The sequence below is a fragment of the Astyanax mexicanus genome, chromosome 16 (genome assembly GCF_023375975.1).
Source record: "Astyanax mexicanus isolate ESR-SI-001 chromosome 16, AstMex3_surface, whole genome shotgun sequence".
NCBI classification, from domain to species: Eukaryota; Metazoa; Chordata; class Actinopteri; order Characiformes; family Acestrorhamphidae; genus Astyanax; species Astyanax mexicanus.
This window is the reverse complement of record NC_064423.1, coordinates 36140937-36160621: the sequence shown is the minus strand read 5'-3', so window position 1 is coordinate 36160621 and position 19685 is coordinate 36140937. Positions and strand designations below refer to the sequence as shown.

General features: G+C 39.0%; 1 protein-coding gene across 2 annotated transcripts in view; it reads right to left on the bottom strand.

Annotated features, from left to right (window-relative positions):
• sbf2 (SET binding factor 2) overlaps window positions 1-19685 on the bottom strand; it is a 207335-nt gene that overhangs the window by 51784 nt on the left and 135866 nt on the right. For both annotated transcript variants that reach the window (XM_049465532.1, XM_049465533.1), the window contains exons 19-20: window positions 3229-3399; window positions 360-634 (exon numbers count right to left, since the gene is read on the bottom strand). In XM_049465532.1, coding sequence (XP_049321489.1) covers window positions 360-634; window positions 3229-3399 — 446 coding nt within the window. The remainder of the gene's footprint in view (window positions 1-359; window positions 635-3228; window positions 3400-19685) is intronic.

The window sequence follows — 19685 nt, the reverse complement described above, 5'->3', positions numbered from 1 at the left end:
TGAGAAATAAATAAATACAGAAATAAAACAACGGAAAAAAAATAATGCAGAAATAAATAGTCATGTGAATAATAAACAAATTTAGAAAAATTAAACAATGTTAATTAAAAAAACAATAAATAACAATTTATTATATTTATTTTTATGTATATGTATTTATTTTGATATAATAATTAGAATAATTCTTTACCGTTTTAGTCACCATATTACTTTTATTGAGTGATTTACATACATTTTTATTTATTAGGACTAGTGATGTCAATCGATTAAAAAATTTTATCTTACTAATCACAAGAACTACAATGGATTGGCGGCCTTCCCAGAGTGTGAAGATAAAGCTGATCAAGTCCTCCCGTTACCTGTTGGTGACGATGCTGTTGCTGCAGCTCTCCCAGTCTGTAGCGGGCGTGGTGCGAAGTAGCTTGTTCTTACTGGCATCCAGGGGCACCAGCAGGTAGACCATGAGGCTGGCGTAGTGGATGGCCTGGCTGAACACCGTGCTCTCCTCGCTCTTCACCAGCTCCGCCTGCTTCTCCTTATCCAGGCTGGGCCACGCCCGCAGCTGCTCAGCAGCCAAGTCCATGGCGGTCCGCTCCGACTCGCTGGGGGCCGCTGGGGGCAAGGGACCCGGCTCCTGAGGAGGAGGACACAGGGTACATATGAGCAGTTAGGTCATCATGTAATAACGCGTTACTCGAATCTGACCATTTTTTTGTAACAAGTAATCAAACACGTATTTCCAGTCCAATAATCAGAGAGAAGTTACTTATCCAAGTCACTGTGCGTTAATATGTTCCTAAGTAAAAAGGCTGGACGCGTTGAAAGGATTGACGAAAAAAAAAAAAGATGGTTACAGCCGTTGCTTAATTGTAGGAACTTAGATACAATGGTTGCTGTCTGTAGCAACCACGGCAACATAACAACAGGCTTTTGAGCTAACAAGCTAACAGGCACCCCCACACCCACACCCACCTGCCCTTTCTCTCCACCTGACACACACTCAGTCATACACACACACACACACACACACAGCGAGCCCCCTTCTTTCTCCAACTCACACACAAAAACACATCATACACTCTCAGTCATACACACTCAGTCATACACACAAAAACACACACAAACACAGCAAGCTGCCCTCTCTCTCCACCTGACACACACAAACACACACACAGTGAGGCCCCTCACACACACTCAGTCATACACACACACACACACACACACACACAAACACAGCGAGCTGCCCACTCTCTCCACCTGACACACACAAACACACACTGACAAACACACACACACACAAACACAGCGAGCCACCCACTCTCTTCACCTCACTCATATACACACACACGCCGGCACACGCACACACACACGCACACGCACACATACTAGAGGGAGGAGAGAGATGTATGTTTTCTATCTGGAAATACAGACACTATTCTTAGTTTGTAGCAGCTACAGATGACAGTATCAAGGCTGATTGTTCACTCTGTGCACTCAGGCAAAACTGTTATGTTGCTGCGGCAGGGTGTGTGTGTGTGTGTGTGTGTGTGTGTGAGAGTGAGTGTGTGTGTGTGTGTGTGTTTGTGTCTGGGGAGTGCTGTCGGTAGCTGCTGAATGTAACTAATAATGTAACTTGTAAGTAACTTAGTTACATTTAAATCCAAGTAATCCATAAGGTAGCTAAGTTACTTTTTAAAGGAGTAATCACTTTTTCAAAGTAACTATGCCATTACAATAACAGCTTTCTAGTTGAGAATTTTAATGTGCAGACACGGTTTACTGCAGTGACAAATATTCTCTCACACCTCGCTTTAAAGTTTGTTTCTGAAGCATTAAAATACCACGCTGGGTTACCCGCTCGTTATTAAGCAGCAGTTAATAACTTTAAGCCAGGCTGCTGTCAGTGGTGAGACTGACGTGTTTATGACTGCAACAGGTGGTATTTACAAAAGATACATTTGTCTACGTAACGGACACCACAAAAGCATTTTTTGTTTTGATATGAGGGAAACATCTGGACATGTGTCTGGGTTATATAAACTCAATGACAAAAAACATATATAACAAACCCTGTGCTGCTGCAAAACTCTACATCCCTGCATGCAGTTATATGTGATGTAAAACTGCCACAATAGGCAGTAAAACATTATTTCCACCGGGCCCGCTGCAACAAGGCAAGCAAACCAATCAATCCCCAGACAACTGTGAATTGACTGCAACAAATAAACTAATAAATTCTGTGACCATCGATGCAGAGATTTCAGACCTCAAATAATGGAAAAAATAGGTCATATTTATTAAGTTTTAAGAGTTCAGAAATCAATATTTGGTGGAATAACCCTGGTTTTTAATCACAGTTTTCATGAATCCTGGCATCATGTTCTCCTCCACCAGTCTTACACACTGCTTTTGGATAACTTTATGCCGGTCCTGGTGGACAAATTCAAGCAGTTTAGATCAGGTTAGATGGCTTGTGATCATCCATCTTCCTCTTGATTATATTCCAGAGGTTTTCAATTTGGTAAAATCAAAGAAAATATTGATTAAAAAATTATATATACTGCCAAATATTTTTTATTATTATAAAGTGTGTGAAAGGGGGTGGTGAGGCGGGGTATCCTTATTTGGAATTCAATACCGGTATTTGGTATTGGAATTCAATACCGATACCCAAACAACACTTTTTTTATATGTTTTTCTAAACTGTAACCAAAAAATACAAAAAGATACACATAGACATAAAGACACAAATAATCTGATTTTCACACTGTCAAAATGAGAGACTCCTTCTTTCTGGATCATGAGCATGTTTGTTTGTGGCGCTTTATTAGGAACAAAAACAACATTATTACTTTAACTGCTTAAACTATAAATCTTTCTTCCTAAGCATATTGCTGGATGCATTTCAGTTTTTAAGAGTTCTTTTCGGAACTATCGGCATAAGATTATTAAATTATATTTATATTAGTGGTGTAAATCATTTAAAAATTGATTATAATCATGATTCTTTTTTATGCTAATTGTAAGTCCTTGTATTTTTGGGAGGGGGAGAGTAATAATAGTGTAGTGTGGTTTAGGTCTGGCAGACTAGATCCTTTTTTTTACTGTATTTTAATCTCAGGACAGAGAGAGAGACAGGGGGGACGGGGGGAGTGAGTATTTAAATATCTCACAGATTGATTCGTTGGTTATAATGATTAAATTGGTGTCGAGTCTGTCGTTCCGTACCTTCAGTCTGGCAGTGATGAGCGGTTTGTCTGCTGGGGAATTGAGGTACAGAGCTCGGATCTGATTCTGCACTTCAGAGTAGAAGGTGGCCTCCCAGAACTGCTGATTGGTCCAGATGGGATGTTCCTGTACGCAGGTGTAGGCATACTGGTTTACCCCGGGACCCAGTTTCTGTGAACAAAAACACACACATTTTAATGGTTCTGTATAATTACTGTCCTAATTAAAAGCCTATCAGAGCTAATTTAGGGTTTATGCACCATTTTAAAAGTCAGATTGAATGCTTTTTATGACCTTTTTAAGATCTCTATAAATATAATTTGAGAACCACAGTTGTAAAATGAAGTTAAAAATGATTTGTTATTCGTTAAAGTCTTTTTCAAGACATATTTTGACCTTCCAGTTAGCAAGCTCGCCGCTAACGTTAGTATATTAGCTCACTCACCACTAACATAAGTATGTTAGCTAGCTCCTTGCTAACATTAGCTAGTTCTCTGATTACCCAGGGTTCTTGCATCATTTTAAAAGTCAAATTTAATGCTTTTTAAGACCTTTTAAAGACCTCAATTAATATTTTTTAAGTATTTGAGAACCGAAGTTGTAAAATGCAGCCTAAAATTATTTGTTATTTATTATAGTCTTAGTCAAGATTTATTTAGACCTTCCAGTTAGCTAGCTCACCGCTAATGTTCGTATCTTAGCTGATTGGCTAGCTCACCGCTAATGTTAGTTCTCTCCATGGTAACTTAGCTAACTCACTTCTTATTTTAGCATGTTAGCTAGCTTGCAGCTAATGTTAGCTAGCTCTCTGCTTACCTTCTCTCCTTGGTAAGGTAGCTAACTCACTGCTAATTTTAGCATGTTAGCTAGCTTGCAGCTAATGTTAGCTAGCTCTTTGCTGACCTTCTCTCCTTGGTAACGTAACTAACTCGCCGCTAACCTTAGTATGTTAGCTAGCGAGCTGCTAATGTTAGTATGTTAGCTAGCTTTCTGTTAAACTTAAGTTCTCTACCTGATAACATTAGCTAGTTCCCCACTAACGTTAGCGTGTTAGCTAGCTAATAGAGAACATGGAACTGTGGTATAACCGCATTAATACACCTGAGGTTCATGCTATAATGTGTAATATGTGCTGATCTATAGTATTCAGCCTGCGGGCTCATGCCTACGACCGCAGCACAGCAGTGCCAATTTTACATGTGACAGCACTCCCTCTCGTGTATTATTGCTTAATTAATGTTATGTTACTTTATTTACTTTGCTATTTCAGTTAAATATTCTTGACATAAAATATTTTCCAGTGTTTTGTTCTATCGCTAGAAATAAAATACACTTAAATATTGTGATATTATTTTAGTGCCATATTGCCCACCCCTAGTGTAGATTAATCTTATTTTCCAAGTGTGTCCTAATATTATTTAGTATAACCTATAAGATTTAGTATTATCATTTATTACAAGCCTAAGGGGTTTAGCTATAGTACTGAATCACACTGACTTAAGTCACCAAAATCACCAAAAACACTATCACTTTCCACAAAATAACACCCTGACCACAAAAGTCTGTGAAAAGCCGCAGAGGGCAGAAAGAAAACAGAAGAAAACACAGGGACTAAAACCGAGGCCGAATGAAAGAAGAGAGGACCTGAATAAATGAGTGTGGAAAAATACAGAATACAGAGATCACACTGAGTCAGACTGAGTAAAAGATCAGCCTCAGCAGCAGCAGTAACTTTCCAGAGAGTGGAATGTGCCAAAGTCCATCCTTCCTGTTTTTAAAATTAATATTAAGCCAGTTCAGTTCATGACTGTTGTTCTTTCAGTCAGACGTGACTAATTGTTTAGTTACCCATCATATGATTTTGATGTACAGCCAAAAAAAAGCTATAGCAAATAAAGCCTGCAAAACTATTAAACGCCACATAACTGCTTTCCCAAACCTATAATAACCAATTCAAATACAACTTTAACACAATACAATTTAGAATTCTCTTTCTATACTATAACATCTCACTCGTGTTTCCCCTGAGCTTTTCCCCACAGTTTCCCTTCTGTCCTAAATGCTGTATTTTAACAGAGGATAACATTAGCGACAAGTTTAATTTTTCTGTTAAACTCAGTGTTACTAAAGGCTGCAAGAGTAGTTAAACAAGTAAAAGTGAGGAAAATAAGTTTTATATTTCATTTGTAAATCAAGAGAGCAGAGTCTGGAGGAAGAGTGGAGAGACACACAGTCCAAGATGTTCGAGGTCTACATTCTAAGAAACAGAGGTACGATATGAGTACTTTTTTGTACTCTAAGGTACATTCTTAATAATTGTACCCTCAAAGGTACAATATTGTTCTTTACAGGGTCAGATTTGTTCCCTCTGAAGTACAAAATCATTTCTAACAGCAATAAGTACAGATTTGTACCATTTGATCAGCCAAAGGGTACATTCAGTATTCGCATCACTGTACTAATAAACAATATATATTTTAATTGCAGATTTTTTATTTGAAAGCGAGACACATATTTAGTTGATAATAATGTTTATAATCTTTATAATCTTTACTGGCACAAAAACCATGGGTACAAAAAAGGACTTTCACTAAAAGGGACTTTATTGTACCACAATATAAGGTACAGCACCAGCGACAAGCTTTGTACTCTTTTAAGTACAAATCTGTACTTATATTTCTTAGAGTGTAGTGTGAAGTTTCCACCAATCAGTGATGGTTTGGAGAGACATGTCATCTGCTGGTGTTGGTCCACTGTGTTTTATTATCAAGTCTAAAGTCAGTGCAGTTTTGTTTTCCCACAAAATCTTACAGCACTTCATGCTTCCCTCTGCTACTGACAACTTTTATGGAGATGCGGATTTCATTTTCTAGCAGGACTTGGCACACTGCCCACAGTACTGCCAAAAGTACCTATTGGTCTTATATAATATTCTAATTCTCTGAGACAGCGATTTTTGGGTTTTCATTGTCTGTAAGCCATAATCATCAATAATAAAAGAAAAACACTTAAAATAGATCACTCTGTGTGTAATACATCTATATAATATATGAGTTTCACATTTTGAACTGAATTCCTGAAGTAAAGTAACTTTTTAATGATTATTCAAATTGTTTGAGATGCACTAGTATATGAGGATCTTGCAGGATCTCAATCCATGTGACTAATGGTTTTCTTGGTGACTGTTTCCAGTTCCAGTTTCAGTTCTGTTGTTCATTCAGTCAGATGTGACTAAATGTTAAAGATTTTTGATGTACTGCCAAAAAGCTATAGCAAATAAAGCCTGCAAAACTATTAAACACCACATAACTGCTTTCCCAAACCTATAATAACCAATATAAAATACAGTTTCAACACAACATATTCAGAAGGATTTTTATATTCTATAAAGAGATCAAGCACAGTTTCAACACAACATATTTAGAAGGCCTGTGACATATCACAAAAACACAAAAGCTGTGACAATATAGTTTTTATGATGGATTGTCCCACTTTTGCTGAATTCTCTTTATATAACGCAGCCTCACAGCTCATGAAAGAAACAGAGCTACACGGAGCTTCGCTTGTAAAGCAGACTGTTAAAGAATGGTGAAAATAGAAAGAAAACAACACACAGCTGCCAAAAGCTTCAGCACAACCAATCATTCTTAGCGCCCATCATTTTCTCAGCACATCAGTAAGAGCCCACCCCGAGCGAGAACGGGCCTGGATCCCAGACCGGGCTTTAAAAACACGGTTCCACTGTTTTTCTGAGCTTTCAGATGCAAATCACAGCACCTGTTGAGAGCCTGCCTAATCTGAAGGGACACACAATAGGCCTGCTAAAGACATAAGCACTGTTTTCAGCTTCTGTACAATCGTTTCAAAAAGGTGCTTTAAACTGTAAGGGAGATGTGTGGATTTGCAGAAGCTAGAAAACGTAAAGGTTGTTTACTTTCTTTACATCTCTATTTTCAAATCATCACAGTCCAGTGAAAAACAATTATCTCCATTTTTGTCGATTTTTAGATTACTACATTATTTTATCAAACCAACTGTACCTTTTTTTGATTTCTTGATGATTAAACCAATAGAATTTCTCCAAAAATAATACCTGAAATAATACATTGACTTCTACTGAAAGTTAAGAAGGTTTTATATCTCTCCCGTAAATTTGCTCCTTTGAAGATACTTATTTTTTATTGGACAGCGACGAAATACGGTTCTTTATAGAAGTGGGGGTTCTACATTATCACTCCACCCCAATTAAAAACTACTAGGGGTGTGACGAGATCTCGTGGCACTCTCGTGAGATTAAACGTGACGATATTTCTCGTCAAGCTTTAACCTGTCTCGCGAGGGAAAAAAAAATAGTTTAGTTTGGACTTTTTAAGCGGGATCTGGCAACACAGCAGTACTGTTTGTGGTGTATGCAAACCTAGTATGAGCCCTAGGAGGGTTGGGGGTGGAGGAGATACGTTCTGTCATTACTAGCCCACCGCGCTCCGCAAAACCAGCAAGCTGAGAAAATGTATTTGGGGCTTTCATTTGGCACCCCCTTTAGTGTAGCGCCCCTATGCGTCGCATAGGCTGCATACCCCCTTTTTAAGTTGTATGTCTGGCTGCATTTTGGCTCCAGTGGAAACAAAAACCATAACAGAGTGACCAAAAAGACACAAACCATATATAAATACTGTAAGTAAATCCTACACGTGACTGTTTCATAGGCAGCTGTACTAATCCCTTAGCTCTGTACTGTATTTAAAAACATGTTCTGTCTCTGTTTGCATTTCAAGCTTAGTGTTAATATGACTGGTTATGGTTATGCATAGTTAAATTACAAGAGATTTAGGATAAAAAAAAAGCACAAACCATAGTCTTAATATGACTGGTTGTAGTTTGCACTTATTGTTTGCACTATATAAGACCTAGAATATATAAGACCTAAATTATTTTTATTTTTCATTCTTATTCTTATTTCTATTTCTTATAGAATCAATGTGTGAGTGAAACCAGTCTGTTTAGTTTGCGTTATATGATTTTGTCAAACAAAACTCTAGTTTTTAAGCCATTTTTAATTTTTGAGGTTTTTAAAAAAATTATTTTTTAAATCTCGTCTCGTCTCGTCTTGTGATATTAGTGTCTCGTCACACCCCTAAAAACTACTGATAACAATGATCTCCCGATACTGTGATATTGCGATACTCTAAAAATAAGAGACCACTTAAAAATTATGAGTTTCTTTGATTTTACCAAATTGAAAATCTCTGAAATATAATCAAGAGGAAGATGGATGATCACAAGCCATCAAAGCAAGCTGAACTGCTTGAATTTTTGCACCAGTAGTAGCATAAAGTTATCCAAAAGCAGTGTGTAAGACTGGTGGAGGAGCTAGTGCTGGGCGATTATGGCCTTCACAAAAAATCTGGTTTTCAAATATAATCGACCACAGGTGGATCAGTGTTACCAATAAGCATAGTTACATTTCTGGGAGTTGAACATCAAGCTTTGAGTCAGACTGTGGCTGTGATTAGACACAGAAGCATAAATTGGAATCTAAGCTCATGTGTGCCTATATTCATTACACTCATCACCATCCAGAACAAGGAGTACACCCACCGGGCTTGGATGAAGGCCCTTAATCAACCTGTGCTTTTTCTGTGGCTCAGGGAAAGCTTCTGCTTTCTTTTTTTTTTTCTCAGCTTATTACATTATTACATAATATTATGATAATATTATGGCACACAACTGAATTTATTTATTAACTGGAGAACCAAGGGAATTGTGATAAACTACTAAACAGCTCTTTAAATACTGTAATGCCTCTAATGGCTACAGTAATTACACACTGTAAAGTGATATTAAACTTGTGTCTTATTTGTGCAATAAAGCTTTTAAAAACATGTTGAGGTTAATTTATAGTGTTTATAAAACTATTTAAAATATTACATTTTGTAAAAATGTAAAAGGAAAGCTGTGTTAAAGTTGCTGGGGTATTTCTTTTTTTAAGGTCTTTGGTAGGGGTGGGCGATATGGCTCTAAAATAATATCACGATATTTCAGGGTATTTTTGTGATAACGATATACTTGGCGATATAGGAAAACTAAAATAATTCATTCATTTCAGGAATATAGTATAATGGTATAACAGTAAAATCATAATGTGGCAAAATAAATAATACAGAATAAAATAATATAATGCAGCCAAAAATATTGCAGAATATTTAGTGCATGCATATCGTCGCTGAAAACACTGATCTCCAAACACATCTCCAAAACAGAAAAAACCTTGTAAACTTTCAGTGGATGTCAATGTAAAAACAGTTTATTTCAGGTCATTTTGAAGAGTTTCCATTGGTCTATGCATTAAGAAATTTTGGCACAGTGTAAGGGACAGTTTGTTTGTTCAAATTATGTAGTAAACTAAAAATGAACAAAAATGAAGATAAGTGTTTTTCATAGGACAGCGACAATATAAACTGCAAACTAGAACAATTATACAATAAATACACTTAAAACTACACATTAAATACTAGACTACTTTTAAGACAGAACATTCCTATTATCACAATATGGATTTTAAATATCATGATATTTCTGTGTCACGATATATTGTATACGATGTAATATTTCCCACCCCTAGTCTTTGGTTTATATTCTTCAGCTATTTTTCTGCTAATGAAATCTGATTTCGTCATGTTTTGACGAAAGAACAGTACAGTAAGTCATAACCTTATATTAAAGCCCAGTCATGCAAAAAACAATAAATAAAAAAAAAAAAAAAAAAAAAAACGAATCTTGCAAAATACAGTAATATGCATTTTTGATCATACCGCCCAGCACCAATAGTGTTTTGGTACTGAAGGATGAGGATACCAAGCAGTTACATTTCTAAAGAGGCACACAGCACAGGGTATGGGGTAGGTATGTAGCTATGCGTAGGCCACGGTGTAGATTTGACGCACAAGCATGAAAAACTGTCTAGCTTCATGCGCACCGAACTTTTTATAGAAGTTTATATGCGCTTACATTCATTACATTCCCCACCAATCCAGAAAACAGGAGTACACCCAGCAAGCTTGGATAAAGACCCCTCTCAACCTTTCAAATTCTGGCTCAGACTGTAGGCCATGTGCTTTTTTTCTTCAGCTTAAAGCTAATTATTAGGTAAGCTTCTGCTTTCTTTTCCTCTCAGCTTCCTCTCAGAGTGCACCACCTCTACTTCTTCTATTACCCACCAGACCCACAACCAAACAAACCGCAGCCGCAATCGAAACGACAGATGGAATAAAGAGTTGTGAACTGTGAAGGAACAATACCAAGGAGGATAAGCCTCCAATACGGACAGAACAGTTCATGCTGCAGATTTCTTTCAGCCTGTATCTCCAGCAGACTAGGGAGGTTTAAAAAAAAAGGTTTTTCTTTGCATTATTTGATATTGATTCATATAACCCAGAGATCCATCTTTAAATAGGACATAATATGCACTTTTAAAAAACACTTATTGCCTGCTTTTATATTTCCACTTTTATTTTTTAGGTCTCGACTGCCCCTATAAACACACCAAGTACCAAAAACATCCATCCAACCATCCAATTTCTGCGAATCAGCTAAAAGAGTTTTGTGTCAGGAACACTATGCTTCTATGACCTGTTTGAATGGCTCCCTCATTGTGACATCACAATAAAGAAACATGCAAAGAATCACCATGGCACCACTCCTTACCCATCAACCCCCACCAGAGCCCACCCTCTAGATTAGTTGAAGATCCACCATTTCGGTCATACTGATTTAGTACCTCAGACAGTACACAGCAAGATTAGCCAGCAGACTTTGTCTGAAGGAGGGATCTGTACCTACTGTACCTACTGTCTGTGAGTTTTGAGCTTCTATCGCAGCAATTAAGCATAAACTCGCTTGTTTGTGTTTCGCCATTTAGCACAAGCTAACACGCGTGTGGTAAATGCTCAGTGTATACATGGCATGACCAACAACAGCTTTTTTGCATAAAAGTGACAGAGCCCTTAAACGACTCATTCTGAAAGAAAATGAAACTAGCAAGAAGCAAGAAGAGCTTGTAAGTTCTCTTTGTATGAGAGTGATTTTGTGCAAAGAACTTCATGAACATATCTCGTATAGACCATAGACCTGTTTTAACTTATATAATATGTCCCCTTTAAAATGTGCTTATTTTTTGTGTGAAAGCTATAGGCCAGTGGTTTTAGACCAGCAGCTAAAATGATAAATTCAAATTTTGCTTACAAGTTATCATTTTCCATTCCGCCTTAAATGTTTAAGAAGTTAAAGAATATGTCTTATTTTTAGTATACGCTTTTGTTAGGTCGCAGCATAAACCATAAACCATACCTCTTAGGTGGCAGCATAAACCATACCTCTGGTTTATAATAAATCCACCCTCCCGTCCCCTGGTGGTGTAAACCGCAAAGGAGAGCAGTAGTGCTCCTTGATCACTGGGCTAAGAGTGTCTGACAGTAACGTGAGCATCTGTTTAGATAGTTTATCTTCCCTTACAGTGTCTGGAACGCCTGACGCACATCAGGCCATTAACACTGGGATAAGGCATCCTCCATAACCCTCAGTCATCCATGCAGCAGAGAGACGCTGGCCAAGGACCCCACACTGCAGCCGCAGGCAGCAAAGCCAACTGGCCAACAGTTCTGTCTCTCTGGGACGAGAACTCCAGCTCACCATGCTGGAGAACAGACCGAGAAGATGAGAACAGGGTGATTTTTATTAGCCTTATCATTATTAGGGCTGATATACAGCTCACACTGTGTGGGCTGACTCACTGGGTTTCCAACTTTTAGCAACTCGTGGCTCAATTACCCCATTTCTCAACCCAATTTTCTATCCGATTTAGCTGAGCCAATTAACCCACCCACTTATTAGGACTTCAAATTTAATTCAAATGTAATCAGTCATGTGAAATTTAAACAAATACAGCACATCAATCAGATCGATTGCCTCAATTTGGTCAAGAATCCTTTGTCGTAAACGATGAGGCAAGGACGTATTAAATTTGCAAAACAAAAAAATAAGAATAAAATGAGAATTTTTAGCCCGCAGCTCCCTAACTGTACCACTGTGGGCCCACTAGTTGAAAACCACCGGGCTAAATATGGATTAAACATTGCTGCCCCAGGTTATTTCAAATTCAGCTCACTGATCAAACTCATTCTCTCAGATAAGTCCAGCTGTCAGTTACTGGATCACCTTGATGGTTCCAGTGATGCTGCAAAAAATGAAAGCGAAACTTCACATGAAGCATCGTGTTATTGGTATACGCGTCTTTCCATGAAGCATCCTTTTTTGCATATAAACTTCATAAGTTTAAGAGTATCAACTTGTCAGACGAATGATGGAAAGAGTCATGTGATTTGGTGAGAAAACTGGATTTTTGCTGAAGAAAAAAACTGCCTTCAAAAAAAAAAAATCAAAACGTTTCAATGTTTCAAGAGTCTCAAACAACGCATTTTGATATTAATAGGTCTGATGAGTGTCTGATAAGTCCAGCTGTCAGTTACAGGATCACTAGTTTAGAAGCGTGAACTACTCATACAAATGTAAAATTTACAGTAGGTCACACTAAATGATGAAGAGCCTAAAAAGGCCATCTGATTTGGTGAGAAAATTGGATTTGACAATTATATTTACTGTAAAAATCCAGCCTTAGATTTAAAAGTTCAAAAAGATATGGTGACATTTCAAGAGTCTCACACGATGCATTCAGATATTAATAACCAATGCAGTCATTAATCAAACTGGGAATTATTTAGCAAGAAACAAGAAACATAATCACATCATTATATTTCTTGATAGCTCTTGTTCTGTATAAAAACACAGATTTGGCTCCTGATAGGTCATGTATGTTAGCCACTGTATACAGACCTGTAGGGACTGTTTTGGATCGCCCTGACCTGTACAAGATTTGAGGTGCTATCTTGTGAATAAGGCTGAACAATGGCCATTGGGCTCATGGGAAGGCATTCGCAAGGCCTGACAGTTGATGCCAAGTAGATGAGACATTTCATTTCTGAATGGAATGAAGTTTTCCACATGTGATATGAGAATACATCATTAAAGGCATTGTGATCCACAGTGGACAGCGCAGCTTGTGGTGATGATAGTGACCTGTTGCATCTGGAAAGAAGCTGACATGGCGTGATTTTGGCGTGTCAGTGCATGTTTTCTTCAACTGCACCAGCAGCTCACCTGGTGTCAATTTATTTGACTGGGACTGATTGGATACTCTTAGTACTGAATGTTCAGAAACTATGTTACTAAGAAAAGCAGCGTGAAGAGAGAATTGAGGAGTTGTTTTTGCAAGTTTTTGCACACCAGGCAGGTCTTTTGACCAGTGGATGATGATGATGGAGTGGAAGCATGAGTGAGGCTGGGTTTGTGCAAGCCTGTGTACAGCTGTGTACAAGCCTGTGCTGTTCTGCTACAGATGTGATCGAGTCGAGATTGAGTCAAGATGACCTGCTCCAGCCATGCAGCCGCTCTGTTTGATTGGTGGGTGGTGAAGAGTACGAGTAAGAGCTCTGCACTGCGTGTAGACTGCCAAACAATGAGGAACTCTGGACTGAAAATATGCAGTGAAGGCACGGGATGGAGGGATCCAGTGGGTTCAAGGACGTAATCTCTATACATCACAATCTCGTGTCTACAAGTGTATACACGAGAAAACAATTACGTCCTGCTTTGGGGGCAATTAGACATTAGGAAGGGCCTAATAGCGAAACGAAACCCAGAGTCAGCGCAGGAATTCCTTTGCAATGGAGGCTTTCATAAATCTGATCATCTGAGTGTGCTAAAGGGGCCCTGGCGCAGTATTCGTAAAGGGAATGCAGGTCTTTAACCCAGAGCGAGGAGAGGCCTCCAGTGCCAGAGGGATTCGCCATGTCTCATAAAACCTGTCTGAATCGTGTCAAGGGACAAGAGGGAAAGCTCTCAGGCTTTGATCCATGAACAGGCTTGGGTAATGCAATGATTTACAAGTATTTTGGAACAAATAATCTGGCTTCCTTGCTTATTTGATACTAACACGCATATTTCTTTTAAACCCGCAAGGGATCAGCATCCGACCTGAATAAACTGGTGCCGTGATTTTGAGCAGGGGCTCGTCGGGGGCTTTGGCCGAATAGAGTTAAATACATCGGGCTGCAAAATATTTGTGTCTAGAAGCTCTAAAAGCAATCTTGAACCAAACAACGCTTCTACACCGGTGACGTTTGACAAACAAAATCGCAGAAAAGAACAGAAGGACAAAGTGTAACATTTTTGGCAAACATTTCGGCCTTGGCCGCGCAGGGCAACCGGCGGATATGCTGTAATCGTAGCTCGTAGCTCGCAGCTTGCAGCAGAAGACGTAGACGTACCACATTGCAAAGTAAACATGGGGAAGTCAGGATCTGAACAGCAGAGGGGTCACTCCAGCAAATCACAGCGTGTCCAGTTTGAGGAATATAACAGCTTGACAAAGAAAACCCGCAAATCCCCTGCTGCACAAACTGTGAGTGAAAGAATGCAAACAATCATACCGAACTGGCTCAGCCTCGGAGAAGGCCAGTGCAGAGTTTGTGTCAGAGTGACGGCTGTTTTCCATTCATTTTCCATTCATTTTCTGAGATGTGACCTGAAATCTGACAGCTAAAGCTCTCGTTCCAATAAGAAGTCCCTGAAACTTTCCAGACACTACGCTGACAACAATCTTCAATCTTCAAGATCGGTCTGTAATAATGGTTGCAGCTTCCAAAGGTGACAAAGTTCACGATTTATGTTATCTGGTTATGCCTTCTACAGAATACAGAAGAAGGTGGCCAGAACACTGGCCAGCATGCTCATGGGAAAGCAACGTGAAGTATAGGAGGTGGAGTGAGGCCTGGTAGTTGGTGCCAGATAGATGGGATATTCAGCGACTCTGTGCTCTGTCAGTGTAAAATAACAGAGCGGGGTCAGTGGATGCTGAGGAGCATAGTGCACAGAGTTCACCATCTTTCTGCAGCGTCACTACATCACTAAACACCTCCAAACTTCATGTAGCTTCAGAGTTCATCACTACACACCTCCAAACTTCATGTAGCATCAGATTAGATCATCACTACACACCTCCAAACTTCATGTAGCTTCACAGTTCATCACTACACACCTCCAAACTTCATGTAGCTTCAGAGTTCATCATCACTACACACCTCCAAACTTCATGTAGATTCAGAGTTCATCACCACCACACACCTCCAAACTTCATGTAGCTTTAGAGTTCATCACTACACACCTCCAAACTTCATGCAGCTTCAGAGTTAATCACTACACACCTTCAAAACTTCATGTAGCTTCAGAGTTAATCACTACACACCTCCAAACTTCATGTAGCTTCAGATTAGATCATCACTACACACCTCCAAACTTCATGTAGCTTCAGAGTTACTACATCACTACACACCTCCAAACTTCATGTAGCTTCAGAGTTCATCACTACACACCTCCAAACTTCATGTAGCTTCAGAGTTCATCACTACACACCTCCAAACTTCATGTAGCTTCAGAGTTCATCACTACACACCTCCAAACTTCATGTAGCTTCAGAGTTCATCACTACACACCTCCAAACTTCATGTAGCTTCAGAGTTTATCACTACACACCTCCAAACTTCATGTAGCTTCAGAGTCAGCATCAGATTAGATCAACAACAGTACAGCATAGGAAGACTTATCCAAACCTCATCAAACGAAATGCAGGCAATTAGATTATCTATTAAGTCCCTGAACATTTCCAGTCAGTACACAGACAGCATCGTCTTTGTAATTGGTCCATAATCAGTCATGACGTTCAGAGGAGACTGAAGTGTGCTGGGTATATGCCATACACAAAAGAGTAAGAAAGGTATTCAGCAGGAGAAGAATTATCCAGCAAGACAGAAAACAGGTGCAACCCCCAAGGAGTAATAAATACTCACAGGACTAATCTGAGACAGACGAGCAAGAGCGGGATAGAAAACACATTGAGCTAATTTACATCCCAGAAGTGACAGCAGGGGATAACACCAGGTACACTTTATTATTTCCAGAAAAAAGGAGAAAAAAACAGCAGTATCAGATTTGGTCAGGTCCAAAAGTCATACCACTGCTAAAGCCAGGAAAGTTACAAGCAGATTTTAACAGTGGTGACGACAAAGCTTTAGGGAGGGAATCGATTCAAGGGCACAGTAACTCTCAGCTTGAATATCAACTCACACAAGAGCTTGACCAGGCCACTGAAGTGCTTCCCATGTGTGAAGGTGTGAAACGGCATGCAGACCTTGACCACAGAGCAGCCTCCTCTGGAATACCTGACAGGCCTGTGGAAGACTGCCAGGTTAACCTTGCTAACCCAGTGACAGGGCAAGCCCATCCAAAAACTGTACGGCACATCAGTGTCAAATTCTGTTAACCCTATCTGTGCAACTCAACTGAGCGTATTTAACATTTAACATGCATATTTAAGGGTAACAGAGGGACACAGTTCTTTGTCACGTTCCTGCCAATCAACAAAAATGAAATTAACATGCAGGTACACTTTATTATTTCCAGACAAATGGGAAAAACAGCAGTATCAGATTTGGTCTGGTCAAAAAGTCATTCCATTTCTAAGGCCAGGAAAGTTACAAAGCAGATTTAAACAGTGGTGACAACTAAACTTGAGGAATGGAATCAAGTCAAGGGTACAGTGAGTCTTAGTAAGTCTCAGCATGTCTAAGCTATGCTCAGCAACTCTTAACTCTTAATAACTCTCAGCTACTCACAGATCTCTGATCTACTCTCAGGAAATCTCTGGAAGTCTTAGCAACTTTTAACTCTCAAAAACCCTCAATTAGTCTCAGTAAGTATAAAAAAACTCTCATTTAACTAAGCAACACTCAATTAGTCTCAATAACCCTTAATTATTCTCAATACCTCAATAAGTCTCAATACCCTTCAATAAGTCTCGATACCCCTCAATAAGTCTCAATACCCGTCAATAAGTCTTAATACCTCAATAAGTCTCAATACCCATCAATAAGTCTCAATACCCATCAATAAGTCTCAATACCCATCAATAAGTCTCAATACCCATCAATAAGTCTCAATACCTCAATAAGTCTCAATACCCCTCAAAAAGTCTCAATACCCCTCAAAAAGTCTCAATACCCATCAATAAGTCTCAATACCGCTCAATAAGTCTCTATACCTCAATAAGTCTCAATACCCCTCAATAAGTCTCAATACCCCTCAATAAGTCTCAATACCCTCAAAAAGTCTCAATACCCCTCAATAAGTCTTAATACCTCAATAAGTCTCAATACCCATCAATAAGTCTCAATACCGCTCAATAAGTCTCAATACCCCTCAAAAAGTCTCAATACCCCTCAATAAGTCTTAATACCTCAATAAGTCTCAATACCCATCAATAAGTCTCAATACCCCTCAATAAGTCTCAATACCGCTCAATAAGTCTCAATAAGTCTCAATACCCCTCAATAAGTCTCAATACCCCTCAAAAAGTCTCAATACCCCTCAATAAGTCTTAATACCCCTCAATAAGTCTTAATACCTCAATAAGTCTCAATACCCATCAATAAGTCTCAATACCCCTCAATAAGTCTTAATACCTCAATAAGTCTCAATACCCATCAATAAGTCTCAATACCCCTCAATAAGTCTCAATACCGCTCAATAAGTCTCAATACCTCAATAAGTCTCAATACCCCTCAATAAGTCTCAATACCCCTCAAAAAGTCTCAATACCCATCAATAAGTCTCAATACCGCTCAATAAGTCTCAATTCCCCTCAATAAGTCTCAACACCCCTCAATAAGTCTAAATACCCCTCAATAAGTCTAAATACCCCTCAATAAGTCTCAATACCTCAATAAGTCTCAAAACCCCTCAATAAGTCTCAACACCCCTCAATAAGTCTAAATACCCCTCAATAAGTCTCAATACCTCAATAAGTCTCAAAACCCCTCAATAAGTCTCAATACCCCTCAATAAGTCTCAATACCCCTCAATAAAAAAGATGGAAGATTTCAGCCAGGCTAGATCACCTTTGAATTTTAACTGAGAGTGAGGGATATCTAAACACAGGTTTTTAGAGGAGCGTAGAGCACGAGGGGTCGAGGGAAGGTGAGGAAGGTCAGAAATGTAAGTTTGAGACCCAGCCATGAAAAGCTTTAAAAACAAACAAAAAAACTTTGAAGTCCACCCAGTATTTTACTGTAAGTCAGTGCAGTGATGATTGTACAGCAGTGATACTTTCAATACTCTTATCACTAAAAGCATTTAGATCCTCACAGCAATGTCCTGGTTACAATATGTAAGGACATGTAGGCACGAGACACTGATCTGTTTGATAGATTTTATTAAAAAAAAAAGGGGGGGGGGGGGGGGGGGTTGAGCCTGTAAAATTTGTAATAATTGTGCAGCAGTTGTGGAGAGCTTGGCCAACCGAGCACGGCTGAGGTGATAAATGCCTGGACATTTTGACCTACTTTCTTCCACGGCTGATCCACATAATTTCACACACACACATGGACACACTGGCTGCATGTGCTGGCACTAATTCTACGAGCAGAATCAACATGTGGAACGCTGGAATGAGAATCATCAGAATTATCTCCAGATCAATTTCTCCAGGTCAGAAACTGTCACAAACAATGCCTCAATAAAATATAGATAAACATACAGTGCTATGCGAAATTTTAAAAACTTCTGTAGCTGTGAATGATTAAATGAGCAGAAGATGACCTGATTTCCAATAAGTTGCTGTTTTGAACAATTTTAGACTGAAAAATGGACTGAAAAACGAGCACCATGCTAAAGTCTGAGCAACACAAGACATCTGAGCTTGTATATACTGTACCTTTATCACAGCCAATTTTACCTTAATTACTGTATTTTTCACACAATGATGCGCACTTAAAATCCTACAATTTTCCAAAAAAAAAAAAAAAAAAAAAAAAAAGACAGTGCACCTTATAATCTGGTGCACCTTATATATGAGAATTATACCAGTCAGATATTAATGTGCCGCAAAGCTGTTTTAGTGAAGTTTCTCCACCAGCAAGGCTGGAGCATAATTAGCATTAGCCACTAACCACAGTGCTAGCTCTTACGCCGTTCAGAAGTTTGAGTATATCGGACTGTAGTAGGGCTGCACGATATATCATTTAAGCATAGTCATTGCGATGTGTGCATGCGCAATAGTCACATCGCAGGACGTGCAACATCACTTAAGGCAATTAAATCAAACACGTCATGTTGCAACGTTTTGATTTCTTGCCACAAGAAGTAGATACACAGCGCTGTCTCTGTGTCTGTGTTAGTGACCTGCTGCTGCTCTCTGCGCAAGAAGTATATACGAGTTAACCGCACAGCCTCCATCCACTTGGTTGGGCACGTGCTTGTAAACGTGGGCACGTGTGGAAAGCTGTGCACCT